The 15,125-nt window shown below is 52.0% G+C and overlaps 1 protein-coding gene across 9 annotated transcripts; it reads left to right on the forward strand.

Annotated features, from left to right (window-relative positions):
• The first annotated feature begins 395 nt into the window (after window positions 1-395).
• On the forward strand, window positions 396-12,830 carry Nfe2l1 (NFE2 like bZIP transcription factor 1). 9 transcript variants are annotated; one of them, XM_020155213.2, is made up of 7 exons: window positions 766-912; window positions 2,105-2,326; window positions 2,617-3,128; window positions 7,775-7,990; window positions 8,425-8,514; window positions 8,723-8,881; window positions 9,692-12,830. In XM_020155213.2, the coding sequence occupies exons 3-7, from the start codon at window positions 2,619-2,621 to the stop codon at window positions 11,036-11,038; spliced, it is 2,322 nt and encodes a 773-aa protein (XP_020010802.1). In that variant the 5' UTR covers window positions 766-912; window positions 2,105-2,326; window positions 2,617-2,618; the 3' UTR covers window positions 11,039-12,830. The 9 variants fall into 9 exon arrangements, with proteins under 9 accessions (XP_020010792.1, XP_020010797.1, XP_020010802.1 ...); XM_020155203.2 differs by lacking the exon at window positions 766-912 and adding an exon at window positions 396-514 and having other exon boundaries at window positions 2,105-3,128; XM_020155208.2 differs by lacking the exon at window positions 766-912 and adding an exon at window positions 431-576 and having other exon boundaries at window positions 2,105-3,128.
• The last annotated feature ends 2,295 nt before the right edge of the window (window positions 12,831-15,125 follow it).

Consider the following 15,125-nt stretch of genomic DNA (forward strand, 5'->3'; position numbering starts at 1 on the left):
CTGTGGAAACCCTCAAGGAGGGAATTCCGCGCTCATGCGGTGACACCCACTCCCATTCCTTGCTCTAGGACCTCAGTCCCCAAACACAGACTGCACTAGAAGCGCTTAACCTGTACCACCGGCCGCCGCGACAGCGCGACGGAGGGGTCCGGAATGTCGGGCACTTGGGCCTTCGCCCCACTCATTGGCGGGCCCACTCCATAAGGCGGGCCTAGGCACTCATTGGGCTTTGGGCCATGTCTGTCTTAGAGATACGGCCCAGGGAAGGAGGAGGATTACTCAGCTATTGGGTTTCTTCTGCTGTCAATCAAAACGACATCCGGTGACAGCGACATTCTTGGCTAGTTGATTGGGCAAACTGTGGCCTTGGCGGGCGGGCTTCCGAGTGCTGGGGAAGGAGGGGGCGGGGAGGGAAGCGGAGGCTCCAGGCCGGCCGGCGGTGGCGGCGGCGAGGCCGGGACTCGGGCTGAGGGCTTGCCGTGTCGGCAGTGGCGGATTCCGAGCCCAGCAGCGGGTACCGGGCACATTCCTTTCCCTGAAGGGAGGGAGGGATGCGTTGCAGCCAAGGCTTATGGGGTGAGGGGCGGCGGAATGTGGCTGAGAGGCAGGAAGCGGGAGCCGGGCGGTCAAGCGGGGTTCCCGTTGGGGTCGGGCCTTAGACCTGATAGAGAAGAATCGCGGGGCCCACCCGTTGCTGGGTGGGCTGGACTGGGGAGGGTTGAGGGCAAGAGAAGGCGTGGTGTGAGGTCTGGCTTGGGAGTGGGGTGGGGCCACACGGACGGAGGGCGGGGTGAGGTTCGCCTTTAAGGGTGGGTCAAGGCCAGGAAAGTAGCACTTGTTCGCTGGCGGCCCCAGAACGCTGGACGCCTAGGCACGAAGTGGGCATGGAGACTTGGACCCAGCCGGACTCGGGTATTCGGGGTAGGGTGGACTGGACTTAGGCCAGGGCTCTCTGGCCCTAAGTCGGTCTTTAAGGAACTTTGTCCGGTTTCTCGAACTTAATTGGCTTTGGGGCGGTTTTCGTAATAAATTGCGTGAAAACAGGAGGGTATAAGAAAGAATTCAGGTTGCAGTTGTGTTTACTCTAACGAAATGGGGTGCGCGGGCGTGGTGTGTGGGGGGGGGGAGAGAGAAAGAAAGAGAAAGAGTTGGATGTAGGTTCCCTGTCCCCTTTAGAATGAAGTTGGAAGGTGATCACAGAGAAGAGGGGTTTGTCTTGGTTTATGAGATTAGGAAGCTCAGAAGTAGAAAGCAGGAACAGGCAAATTTACCCTCTTCCCCACTTGGCAATCTGGGTTGGGAACTTGGCCATATCCTTTTGCTTTGGCTCAGAAGGTCATGAATAAAGATCAAACTTGCCTTATGCAGATTCTGGATGGAACAGTACTGTGAAAGTCCCTACCATCTCCTCTCTCTCTCTCTCTCTCTCTCTTTTGGTTTTTTTTTTTTTTTTGTGGCAGTACTGGGGTTTGAACTCAGGTCTTGTGCTTGCTAGGCAGGTGCTCTACCAGTTGAGCCATGTCCAGAGCCCTCCCTCTTTTCTTTTAATTGTGAGAATGATAGGAAAGGGAAATTAGATTTCAAAGTTGAGAAAACAAAGACATTTTTCTTTTGTGTGAAGTGGTGGCCCAAACATTGCTCTCCTGTTTTTTCCCACTCACCCATTAATAATCCCTCCCCTTTAGAACTGGAAGGGCCAATGATTTGTGGGCAGTTTTCTCCTGAGACATGGGAAACCAACTTTCCTTTAAGATAGGAAATGGTCTTCTCATGCTAAAAATAGAAGCTGGGTAGCATAACATGCCTGTCCCAGGGTTGTGGGGGAGGTGGTTGGTAAATCAGACAAAGTATAAGATACTTTGGATGTCCTGGCATTGTCTGAGATTATTTATGATCAATACCTTCCTTTTATAGTTGTTGATCTCTTCATAATAGGTTGTTTTATTTTGTTTTTTATTTCTGATAATGTAAGTGATTTGTTTTTTCTTCCTGTACAAGTGGCCTTTAATGCGTTTCCTACCTTGTACCTGAAGGTTTTCCTACCCTAATCATGATGTGAAAATCTTGGAATCTTATCTTGCTGCTTTTGTGATTTCCATTTCAGGTTTCTCTGGAAACCCCCCTGGTAAGTGTGGAGGAGGTGGGACACTCTGACCCAAGACGAAAGGCCTGGAGCTTCAGCCAAAGAAAATAAACCTTAGGAGAGAGAAGGAAAAAAAAAAAAAAAAAAATCTGTCAGCTGTTCCTGAGAACAGCCTGCAGTGGAATCTACAGAGAGGACAACTAATGTGAGTGAGGAAGTGACCGTATGTGGACTGTGGAGACAGTAAGTCACGTGGGCCCTGAGTGCCTGGACTGGGTTAGGAATAGTTGTACTTTCAGAGGTGAGGTGTCAAGAAGGGAAAAGTGAATGTGGTCTGGAGTGTGGCCTTGGCTCCACGGGGCGGTCTTTCCTCTGGGGCCATCAGGGAGGTCAACCCCTGTGTTCTGCCAGGGTGGGGTAAAGGGTCTGGCACCGAGGAGGGTAACCTGCTGGCTGGAGCAGCAGTGCAGTGGCCTTGATTTGTCTTTTGGAAGATTTAAAAACCAAAAAGCATAAACATTCTGGTCCTTCAGCAATGCTTTCTCTGAAGAAATACTTAACGGAAGGACTTCTCCAGTTCACCATTCTGCTGAGTCTGATTGGGGTGCGGGTGGACGTGGATACTTACCTGACCTCACAGCTCCCCCCGCTCCGGGAGATCATCCTGGGGCCCAGCTCTGCCTATACTCAGACACAATTCCACAACCTGAGGAATACCTTGGATGGCTATGGTATCCACCCCAAGAGCATAGACCTGGACAATTACTTCACTGCCCGTCGGCTCCTCAGTCAGGTGAGGGCCCTGGACAGGTTCCAGGTGCCAACCACCGAGGTAAATGCCTGGCTGGTTCACCGGGACCCGGAGGGGTCTGTCTCTGGCAGCCAGCCCAACTCAGGCCTCGCCCTTGAGAGTTCCAGTGGCCTCCAAGATGTGACAGGCCCAGACAACGGGGTGCGAGAAAGTGAAACGGAGCAGGGATTCGGAGAAGATTTGGAGGATTTGGGGGCTGTAGCCCCTCCAGTCAGTGGAGACTTAACCAAAGAGGTTAGTGGCCCTGTGGTGGTGGGTGGGTGGGGTGTGGAGGGGTGCAGGAATGGGCTGGTTCTGAAGTACTGTGGATTCAGCTTTGAGCCCTATGATGAGCTGGATAGGTTCTGGAGGTTGGGCTGTCTTAGGCACCTGTGCTTAGACAGGAATGGGCTGAATTGTCTGACTTTAGGATTGCGGGCTGGGAACATTTCCCTTTACTGAACCACCTTTAAATCTGTCGGGACAGTGGGAGGTTCCTAGAACATGCCAGGGTGTTTACTGCTTGGATTTCAGTATGACTGCTGGAGGCCTGAGGTGGGGGAGGACCATGTTGTGATGGGCTTTGATGCAGTGTATATCTGTTGCTAAGACACAAATACTGTGTAGTCTCTTACTTTGTACCTCCCCCCACATCAAAACACTCATACTGTACCCTAAAGTTCTCTTTGCGGTCAGGCCTGTTGTAAAGCCTAGATAATTCAGCTCTCCTGGGCCTGAGCCAAAGGGTAGACTCAAATAGTTATTCTTGGCTAGGAGAGGCCAAGGCTCCCATTCTTTGCTAAAGCCCACTGCAGGGAGTAAGGCAGAAAGACTGGAAGCTAGAGGAGAAACTGTTCAGACAAAGTAGTCAGCCTGCTGTAAGCTGTCAGAGGTGATCTCGAACTCCTGTCACTTCTCTGGGCAAAAAAGGATATAGTTCCTTGCTTTTAATGATGCAAATGGCTACTGCTATCCCTGTGTCACCTGTGTGATAAAACTGCTTTTGATTGTTACCTAGCCTTAAAAAGGAGCTTGAGAAATAGGCCCATTGCATTCCCCTGGCTATTAGAGAAGGAGGAGGCCGTGTGGCTGGCTCTAGGCTGGCTACTGTAAGGTTGTAGAGATACTGACTCTCTCTGCCCACCTGGTCAGACCATGTTTTGTCTCCCTGCATTGGAGCCTATTCTTGACTTCAATTCTCTGGGTGTTAGTGACTGGTAAAGAGTGTGTCTTGTTGTAAGCCCATGGTTTCACCTGGGGGTGATTTTTGCCCACCCAGGGACAGGTGGCATTATCTGCAGTGTTTCGGTTGTCACACCTGGTGAGGGGACTGGCATCTAAAGAGTGAGGCCAAGGATGCTGCTGAACAGCACAGGTCAACCCCCAAACCATGGTTTATTTGACCCACAATTGTCAGTAACATTGAGTTTGGGAAACCCTCTCTCTGCTCAGCTTGCTGCTTTCGGATGTGTTGTGAGAGAGGCTAGGATTATCTGATCATGGGGTCAGGGATATTTCTTGCTTTCAGGGCCTCTTGTTTTAGATTCTTGCAGTCCCACTTGAATTCTCATCTGTCTTCTGCTTCCCCTTTCCCTGTCCTTCAAGCGGGCTCCAGGCTTGACCCTGTGTCCTAAAGAACCATGCTCCTGGTCTCTGATCCCTGCTCCTGCCCCAAGAAGCCTGGAACAGAACCTCTCCTGGGAACCCTGTAGGGTTAGCTCCATTCTTACCTCTGTAGGGAGCTCTCCAGGGATGGGATATGGGATGTTCTGGATACGTCTAGGCTGGTTGGGGTAGAACGGGATGGGACTTTGACTCCGCTTTCCTCTATTTCTTGGCTTTCTGTTACCTTCTGGTAGGTCGTACTTTCCCTGACTGACCGCAGGCCTTCACTCCTCTTGGGGGTGGAGTGGGTCAGCATGAGGGGACCAGGCTGGGGAGGGGGGAAGGGAAGATTATGATGTGTCTAGAACAACATTTCCTCAGCAACTCAGGGATAAAAATACCCAGGTCCCGAGCATGTGACAGGCACTGCTGGAGCTGGCATTATCCCTGGGGTGGTAGCACTCCCCCCTTGCCAGGCCCTTTCAGTGGGCAGCTATAGCTAGGCCCTTGTCAGGGATAGGATTCCCCTCAAGTTTGGCACTCTGCCCAGAGCCGGGGGTGGCCTGTTTACAGCTCTATCCAGGCTAGGAGCAGGCTGTGACCAGGGAGAACACACTGTCTCTCTGACCTGACCTTAGGCTCCAGGGCAGCAGCAGTGAGGAAAGAGCTAAATTTCCCTCTGAGAAACTAATCTAGGGAGTATGAAGTGTGATCCTTTTTTTCCTGCTAGGAGAGATGCCTCCAGGGGTCAGGCAGAGAATGCTTTTTTTAAAAAGCTGGGGTAAAAGGAGGAGTGGGAGTTGTATTTGTGGCCAGGATGTTACCCAGCACCTGTGCTAGCCTTGAATTCTGTCTCTCCTACTCTTCCTAGGGTCTAGGTCTGGCCAGCACTGTAACATTGCTGCACGTGTGCAAAATGGCTTTCCCTTTTTCTCTAGTCTGGCCTGTTTTGGGGGTGACAAAGCTCCTGGATTTTTTTTTTTTTCTTTTTTGGCTTGGGTTCCTGCCCAACCTGGCTTGTGATCCCTAGCCTTGGGGACTGGCCACAGCCTGCCTAAGGAATGAGAAAACTCCTTCCACTTCCCAGCAAAGAATTTAGATTCCCGGCGAAGCTGCAGGAGTGTCTACCCGGTTTCTAGTGATCTGGAGGAGGAAGATGCGACCAGAGGGGGCGGAGTGGCACCCCTTCCCCCAGGGCGCACTCACTGCGCCACCCCAGCTGACTTACTGGGCTGGGTGGGGCTGCCCGCCCCTGGGTGCATCTCCTCAAGGAGACGGAGGCGGCCCAGGGATGGGCTGGTTCCTTGCGGCAGCTTCTCCAGCTGCCCTGGTGCAGAGATTGGTTCTCGTCTGCAGCTAGGTAACAGGCGGTGGGAGGGGATTGGCTCCTTCCGCATCTCCAGCGGAGACTTGGGGGAGGAGATTGGCTCCCGGCGCAGCCTAGGTAACGACAGTGGGAGGGGATTGGCTCTTTCCGCAGCCCAGCTGCTGGCCTGGGGGAGGGGATTGGCTCTCTGCAGCCTCAGCAGTGACCTGCGGGGAGGGAGGGGGAGGGTATTGGCTCCTTGCTGCAGCCTAGGTAACAAGTTTGGGGGGCGTGGGGAGGGGGAGAGGGAGGAGCGGGAGGATAGGTTCTGGAGGAAGCTCGTTTTCCTCTGCAGCGTGAGCACGGAGCATGGGGTGGGAGTCCCGTCTCACTGCAGCCTCTGCGGTGAGCTCAGGGTGGGGGCTGCCGGGCGCCTGAGTGGAACTGGGGTTGTGAGGTGGGAGGGGGCTGCTCCAGGATGGAGGAAGGGGGCTGGGCTGGGCCGCCCAGGCAGCAACACGGGCGGGGCACCCTCCTCGGGCCCCTCGGAGCTAGCAAGGGGCCACCCTTCCAGCCTGGTGTGCTCCCTGCAAGTCAAGAGCTCCTTGCAGCCCCCTGTCCGGCTTCCCGGCACCGGCTGTCCTGGGGCTCCTGTCGCAGACCATGACCCGCCTGGACCGCAGCTCTCACGGTGGTGGGGGCCATGCCAAAGACAGCCAGCCCCTTAACTCATTGCTGGCTGGTCACCGGGTGGCCCAGCCCCCCTCTGCTCCTGGGTCCAGGGCTTCTGCTCAGGTTGGTGTATGGTGGGAGACTGAAGGGAGAGATACATGTGGGAGGTCTTCGGGTCTCAGGATGGAATTGGAAGGGTTATGGTGGGAAAGGATTCAGTACCTACTAGGGAGGTGGGACTGCGCTTAGGGCACTGCTCTCTGGAAAGTATGTGTATGACTGCTTTTTAATCTCTCAAGGGAAGGCCGCACTTTAGAGCCCTTCAGTCTTACTGGGAGGACGCTGCCAAAGGGAACAGCATGTATAGGAAGCCCAAATGGCTCTGCTGGGGTTTTAGGCAGCGGGTGGGAGATCAGTTGATGCAGGAACTATTCACTGTATTGGTGCCCAAGGTGGCAGAGTTGAGCAGTGATGGGAGTTATGTCCTTGAGTGGGTTAGCCAGTGAGCCCTGGGGTGTGGTGAGGGAGGGAGGGAGACAGCACTGGTGTGAGGGGACATGGTGAGGCTGGCCTAAGCAGGGGTGGGGTGCTCACTGAGGATTATCTGACTGCCTAAGGCTCCCTTGGGATCAAGGCAGCTTACTAGGATCAGCTGAGATAGGATTCTGGGAGAGATGGATCTTGAGGTGAGCTTGGCTTTAAGAGTTGTAGGTGTTCAAGCCTACTCCTGCTGTCAGCTTGTGAAGGGGGAATGGCTGAAGGTAGCCTGTCAGTTGTCATTGGTTGCATCAGGTGGTTGGAAATGCAGGGATTTTCCTCTCCAGGCCACCCCACCCCTTTATGCAAATGCAGTGGTACCACAGGCTGATGCAAGCCTGGCCGCCACTAAGCAATTTCCAATTTCGCCTAGGTAGTTTGCCCTTGCTTGCCCATGCCATCCTCCTATAAAATACGTTTTCAGGGGTTCTCATTCAGAAATGAGAGATGTGTCTTGCTTTCTTTTCCTTTCTTATGTAGGGGTGAGGTAGTTCTGCTCTCCGCTGGGGTGTGTCTCCGGTCCACAGTCTAAACCTACAGTCATGCTAGTGGCTTTTTTGCTAATGGCTCTTTTTTGGGGGAGAAAGGGGGTAGTGCTTGAAAATGGATAAATGAAGCATCACTGGTGCAGAGGAATTGGAGGGTAAAGAGTGGCAGGCACAGGACTGGGAAGGGCCCCACCTAGGACTAGAAAGTGGCACTAGTAGGGACCTCTGAGGGGCAGGATGGGTAGGGGCATCTGGGGACTTGAGAGCTAAAGCTGTCATGGTCTGTCTTTCAGGACATAGATCTGATTGACATCCTTTGGCGGCAGGATATTGATCTGGGGGCTGGACGTGAGGTTTTTGACTATAGTCATCGTCAGAAAGAGCAGGATGTGGATAAGAATCTGCGAGATGGAGGAGAGCAGGAGGACACCTGGGCAGGAGAGGGTGCGGAAGCTCTGGCCCGAAACCTACTAGTGGACGGAGAGACTGGGGAGAGCTTCCCTGCACAGGTAAATGCTGCCTCTGTCACTTGCTTCTCTGCTCCCTACACCCTCAGACTTACCAAGCTGGAGGTCTCCCATAAACTTTCCCTAAAGGATGGTTGTGTCCACGGGATGGACCTGAAGGTCTTTTGGCTTGGGGTTTATAGTCAAAGTGACTGGGCTGCAAAAGGGGGAGGACATGAGCAGCAGACTCAAAAGTGTCAGGCCTTGGCAATAGACAGGGCAGAGAAGACAAAGTGTCTAGCATCTTCCTGCTTGTCTTAGGACTCTTCTACTCTCTCTTCTGGGAGACTCCTCTTCCCTGTGAGTCTGGGACTTGAGACCCAACATTGGCTGGAATGGGAGGGCGACTGCAGGCCTGCGGTGGTGTTGGGGAAGAGGTGTCAGTCCTAAGCAGCTAGGGCCCAGGCCAGCTAGACTTACAGTTGCTGTTGCCACAGGTGCCTGGTGGGGAGGACCAGACAGCCCTGTCCTTGGAAGAGTGCCTTAGGCTGCTGGAAGCCACCTGCCCCTTTGGGGAGAATGCTGAGGTGAGCAGGACCAGGGAGAGCCCACTAAGTGAGCAGGACAGCCTATCTCTCGATGGCTGGCCCCAGGGTAGCTCTCTGTTCTGGCCTTTACCTGACTGCTGGGGGTGAATTCAAAGGAAGAAAGAAACAGGAAGCCAGGTGGTAGTCATTTGGAGGAAAGCAGAAGGTAGTCTTCCTCCCGCTATTGAAGCCTTTTATTCTGCCCTAGTTCCCAGCAGAAGTTGCCAGCATCACAGAAGCAGTGCCTAGTGAAAGTGAGTCTCCAGCTCTTCAAAACAGTCTCTTGTCTCCTCTCTTGACGGGGACAGAGTCGCCATTTGATTTGGAACAGCAGTGGCAAGATCTCATGTCCATCATGGAAATGCAGGTAAGGTCGTCAGAACAGCACAGCTTGTGGCGTTTTGTTCAGTGTGTTCCACTGTGTAGTCACTTGCACCTCTGGGCAGGGGGTGGTAGGGAAGGTAATGGTTCCTCTAGCTGTCCATAGGAAAGTAGGGGACACTGAGAGGTAATCCATCCAGGTGTTTTTCTTGGGTGTGGAGAAGGTGGAGTTGGGGTAAGGTTGGGTTAAAACCCCAATCTGAACCTTCCAAAGTAGGATGTGCTTTGTAGGTGCGCCTGCCTTTCCTTCATGGAATCACTTGGGTGACACTCACATAATGTTTACAGTCATCCTCATTTTCCTTTGCCCTCCCAAGCATCTAGTTGGCCCTTTGTTTTATTTTGCCATGCTGGGAATTGAACCCAGGGTGCTAGTTAGACAAGCACTCTTATCACTGAGCTACCTTCAGCTCCCTTTGCTATTTTAAATGTGAGGAAATTAAAGGTCATAGATAACAAGTGATAGTCCTGTGGTCATACAGAAAGCTGTGCAGCTAGGTTCTCTGACTCAAGTGTGGGGGTTTTCACTGCTGATTCCCTTTCACCCCAAGATGGGGGAGTCTGGCCACACATGATCAGGAGCTGGTTCGTCCTGCACTGGGTTGAAGCCCATAGGAAGGAAACACCTCTGTTGGCCCTAACTGGGTCCAAATGGGACTGGGAACTGACACTGGGCTTTGTTGTCCAGTCTCTTGCCCTTGTGCCCAGGCAGCTGTGCTTTGGTTGGGGGCCTGCAGGGTGTGAACTGAGGGAGGAGTTTGCTGCTCATGAATGCTGGTGCTCTTCTTCTTCCCAGGCCATGGAAGTGAACACATCAACAAGTGAAGTTCTGTACAATGCCCCTCCTGGAGACCCCCTGAGCACCAACTACAGCCTTGCTCCCAACACTCCCATCAATCAAAATGTCAGCCTGCATCAGGCATCCCTGGGGGGCTGCAGCCAGGACTTTTCACTATTCAGCCCTGAGGTAGAGAGCCTGCCTGTGGCTGGCAGCTCCACTCTGCTTCCGCTGGTCCCCAGCAATTCCACCAGCCTCAACTCCACCTTTGGCTCCACCAACCTGGCAGGGCTTTTTTTCCCACCCCAACTCAATGGCACAGCCAATGACACAGCAGGCCCAGAGCTGCCTGACCCTCTGGGGGGCCTATTAGATGAAGCCATGCTGGATGAGATCAGCCTGATGGACCTGGCTATCGAGGAGGGCTTCAACCCTGTGCAGGCCTCCCAGCTTGAGGAAGAGTTTGACTCTGACTCTGGCCTCTCCCTGGACTCCAGCCATAGCCCTTCTTCCCTGAGCAGCTCTGAAGGCAGCTCTTCTTCCTCTTCCTCCTCTTCCTCTTCTTCCGCTTCTTCCTCTGCCTCTTCCTCTTCCTCCTTTTCTGAGGAAGGTGCTGTTGGCTATAGTTCTGACTCTGAGACCCTGGATTTGGAAGAGGCTGAGGGTGCAGTGGGTTACCAGCCTGAGTACTCCAAGTTCTGTCGCATGAGCTACCAGGATCCGTCTCAGCTCTCCTGCCTGCCCTACTTGGAGCATGTGGGCCACAACCACACATACAACATGGCACCCAGTGCCCTTGACTCTGCTGACCTGCCACCGCCCACAACCCTCAAGAAAGGTAGCAAGGAGAAGCAGGCCGACTTCCTGGACAAGCAGATGAGTCGGGATGAGCATCGAGCCCGTGCCATGAAGATTCCGTTCACCAATGACAAAATCATCAACCTGCCTGTAGAGGAATTCAATGAGCTGCTTTCCAAATACCAGCTGAGTGAGGCCCAGCTGAGCCTTATCCGTGACATTCGGCGCCGGGGCAAGAACAAGATGGCAGCACAGAACTGCCGCAAGCGCAAGCTGGACACCATCCTGAACCTGGAGCGTGATGTAGAGGATCTGCAACGCGATAAGGCCCGACTGCTGCGAGAAAAGGTGGAGTTCCTGCGGTCACTGCGGCAGATGAAACAGAAGGTCCAGAGCCTGTACCAAGAGGTGTTTGGGCGGCTACGGGATGAGAATGGGAGGCCCTACTCGCCCAGTCAGTATGCACTCCAGTATGCTGGGGATGGTAGTGTCCTCCTCATTCCTCGCACCATGGCTGACCAGCAGGCCCGGCGGCAGGAGAGGAAGCCAAAGGACCGGAGGAAGTGAGCCTGGGGAGGCAGGGGTGGACGCTCACTAAGACCGAAACTGGAGAAGGGCTGGGCCTGGACCTGGACCTGGACCTACAGTGGGGACTTCAATGCCTTCTTATCCAATATATCGTCTCAGATGGGATGACTGCGGGTCAGTGCATAGGAAGAGGCGGGCGCGGGCGCAGTGTGGCTCAACTTCCCCCACTGACGTGGGTGGAAGTGGCCAGACCATTTGGGTGGCCAGGGTCCCCACTCTACCCCTTTCTTGTGAGGGGGAAGGGTAGTACTGGCATTGCTGGAGGTGAAAGCTGCAGGGAGTAAAGGCCAAACAAAAGGTATGGAAGGGAGAAAAAGTGGTAGAAAGTCTCATTTCTGGAAGGAAGGAAACCCAAAAAAAAAAAAAAAAAAAGTCAAAGCACTGAGAAAAGCAAAGGGAAGGTTAAGATGGGCTTTGGCCAGGTTTCCAGGTAGCAGATCTGAGTGACTCCAGTAGGCCTAGGTTTCTGGTGTGATTGATAAACCCCATTTTATTCCAGTGGGGTACCACAGGTAGGTTGGGGACTGGGGTGGGGCTTTATTGATTCTTTTTGTTCCATGCACTTTGGCATCCCTAAAGGGGAGCTCTTGGATGTCATCTGTAATGTTTTAGTTGGATGGGAGTTGTGGGCATCCAACACTGGCTTGTTGGTTTTGGGCCAAAGGGCACAGGAGCAGAAAAGGGTGATGAGTCCATGTTGCAGCAGCCCCAATACCAAGCATGTCACTCACTGCTCTGCCACTGACACCTCCATCTGGGCTCCAGCCACCCCTGAGGTTCCCACTGTATCAGAGCCTGCATGGAAATTCTGTACTCCTCTCAGTCCCATCCTGTGCTTGTGGTCCTCACCTTCACTAGCTGCCTGTAGCTCTCAGTGTGGGTTGCTGTGCTGGCAGTGCTCAGGACTGGGCTTGCAGCTTCCTCTTCTGGGGCTAAACCAAGGGAGAGAGACGTAATGGAGGGAGAATCCAGTGCAGCCACCTCCAGGCAGTATTTAGCACAACACTGAGGAGTCTTCCCTCAAGCCTCTACCTACCAACTGGGCTTGTTACTGGGGAAAACAAACAAGAAAACCCTACCAAACCCGGCACCAACAAAAAACTAGGCCTCTTAGAATTTCTTGCGCTTTGATTTTTTTTTTTTTTTTAAAATAGGGCTTGCCCTGTTTCACTTATAGGGTCTAGAATGCTTGTGTTGAGTAAAAAGGAGATGCCCCAATATTCAAAGCTGCTAAATGTTCTCTTTGCCATAAAGACTCCGTGTAACTGTGTGAACACTTGGGATTTTTCTCCTCTGTCCCGAGGTCTTGTCTGTTTTCTTTTTTGGGTTTCTTTCTAGAATGAGAAGTGCATGTGATGGGCTGAGAGCACCCTCCCCAGGCTCTCAGTCACAGGCAGCATCTCCACAGCCCCAGCTGAACCTGGGGCAGGCAACCAGGGGGAGCGCCAAGGTGGCCAGATGGTTCCAAGACCACATTGTCTTTATTTGGAACTTTGCCACTGCCGCCCCATTAACTGCCCAGCTCTGGAGTACTGTCTGCTCCAGACTAGCAGGAGTGAGTTGGGGGAAAGCACTGATTCTCCTCCCTATGGAGGGGGAGGGGGTTCCAAACTGAGCAGTAGGGATGGAAGGCATGAGCCTGGGAGTGCTTTTTATAAATTATTTTCCTTGTAGATTTTATTTTTAATTTATCTCTGTGACCTGCCAGGGAGAGGAGAGAAAGATGCTGTGAGCACATGACAAATAAAATAAAATGGATGATTCATCTCAAGTGCAATTTTTCCCTACTTTGAATTCAAATTGAGAGTAGAAGAAACAGGCCCCATAGGGGGAGGATTGGCCATTGTGTGGCTAATGCAGAGTTCCAGTGGAAAGGTGGGTGGAGAGCTGGGGAGGCTGACAATGAGGAATTTAGAAAGACAAAAGTCTTAAATTGCTGCATTGAACCTTCAGGCAGGTGTTGTGTACCTCTGAACCCTCTCAGGAAGAATTCTTTTGGCTTTCCTTTTTAGAGCTAGGATAGGTGTTTTTACCCATGCCCTTACCGGTTCACCTGCTACAAACTGCATTTTTTAGGTTTGCAGTGCTACTATAATTTCTCTAGTAGCCCCCACCTGCTAGAGGTGCAGAGTACTGGGATGTAGCCGTGATTATGAAAACCTGAGACGTCAGTGGGACCTACTAACATGACAAGCACTGCTATAGGGCCACAGTATCAGCATGAAACCAGGCCCCAAGCTATAAGACATGTTGGAAAACCATCTCAGCCTAGGTGAATGGAATCTTCTCCCTCAAAAACCCTGTTCTAGTTCCCAGCCTGGGAAGAGCTGTAAAGCTTTTAAGACCTCACTTGGTGGGGGCTAGAAGTCTAGAAGGCCCATGTCAGTGGGCGCTTACTAATGTCGCAGGAGTAAAGGCCCACCTGGTGGTCTTCTGAGATTACTGGACAAAGTTCAGTAGAACTTGTGTTCTTAAACTCCCAGGTACCATGTAACCTGGCTCGTCTCAGTGCTTTAATGATGCTACTTACTAGAGAGATGTCTGGAGGGGTGGACTAGAACTCTTAAGAATAATGTTGATCCTGTCTATAATTGTAGCTACTTGGGGCACTGAGATCAGGAAGGTCACATTTTGAGGCCAGCCCAGGCAAATAGAAACTCCAAAAATAATCAGAACAAAATAGATTGGAGGTGTGCCTAATGTGTCCCTTGCCTGAGCAAGTACTTTTTTTTGGCAGTACTGGTGGGGTTTGAACTCAGGGCCTCACACTTGCTAGGCAGACATTGAGCCACTCCGCCAGCCCTGAGTGAGTGAGTGTATTTTTATTACTGCTCTGTCCCCAAGCGATACAGTTTTTGTTCAGATCATGTTCACTAGCTGGGGCGTTGGGGCTAAGGTGATCACTGCTGTGGGCCTGACCTCTTTTTGCTGTTGACAGGTATAGTGGGTGTTGTAGCCTCCAAGCTTCTGGCAGGAAGATAGGAAGACAGGTTAGGCCTGTGGCAGGGAGATGAACAGGCCTTACTTTTAACCACCCATTCTTCAGGATGATCTGCTTGGGTGGGTGTGGGAAAGCTTGCTTTATCTTAAGCAGTCCCTACACTTCATTTATTTATTCTGGTGGTACTGGGGTTTGAACTCAAGGGCTCACGGTTGTTAAGGCAGGTGTTCTACCACTTGAGCCATTCCACTAGCTTTTTTGTGCTGGGTATTTTTGAGATAGGGTTTTGAAAACTTTTTGCCCTGGCTGACTTTGAACTGCAATCCTGATTTCTGACTCCTGAGTAGCCAAGACTACAGGCATGAGCCACTGGTGCCCACACTAAACTTCATTTAAAATTATTTTTTTCCATACATCTTGTGAGGTGATGGAAAACAGACCAACCCACTGTATCAAATTGCCTTGCATGGATCTCATTAATGGAGTGCTATTTGAGTTAACAATGGAAACAACTAGCTCAGTGTGGTGATACTCTCCCATCCCCCTCCTCCCATAATTCCAGCACTAGGAAGGCTGAGGCAAGAAGATGGCAAGTTTGAGGGCAGCCTGGGCTACCTACCTGAGACCCTGTCCTAAACAGAAAAACAGACATAACAACTCTGAGAGGGATACATGCTTGTGTCATCAAGGCCTGCCTTCATGGCTGACTGTCACCCTTACTAGATAACCAGTCAATTCCTCTGGATTTTTTGGAGCCATTCCTTCCTCCAGCTGACCTCATTCCTTTTGCAACTTCCACTTAAACCACACCTTTGTGATTAAGGCTTGTCTGGCAAATAGCTGGAATAAGTGCCCTGTAGAAAAGATGTCCCTGCTAACCTCAAGACTCCTGTCTTATTTTGTGGGCACTGATCATGGGCAACTTCGGAAGCTCCAAATAAATAAGATGATAGTTTAGGGTACTACCTGGTCTGTTTCCATGTTGATGCTATCCATACACAAACAGGTACTAGGCTGGTGTCTGCCTCTCTAGAACTCATTTGCTTGGCTATGTGTAAATTCTGTAGTAGAACCACATATGGTTAAGTCTTGTTTTCCTGTTGCTGATCCATCTGGTAAGGGAAA

Source organism: Castor canadensis, chromosome 11 (genome assembly GCF_047511655.1).
Source record: "Castor canadensis chromosome 11, mCasCan1.hap1v2, whole genome shotgun sequence".
Taxonomy (NCBI): domain Eukaryota; kingdom Metazoa; phylum Chordata; class Mammalia; order Rodentia; family Castoridae; genus Castor; species Castor canadensis.

Coding starts and splice junctions, on each gene's coding strand:
- Nfe2l1 (XM_020155203.2), top strand. CDS start 2,619: ATGCTTTCTCTGAAGAAATACTTAACGGAAGGACTTCTCCAGTTCACC. Junction 7,991..8,424: donor GGGAGAGCTTCCCTGCACAG/GTAAATGCTGCC, acceptor CTGTTGCCACAG/GTGCCTGGTGGGGAGGACCA. Junction 8,515..8,722: donor CCTTTGGGGAGAATGCTGAG/GTGAGCAGGACC, acceptor ATTCTGCCCTAG/TTCCCAGCAGAAGTTGCCAG.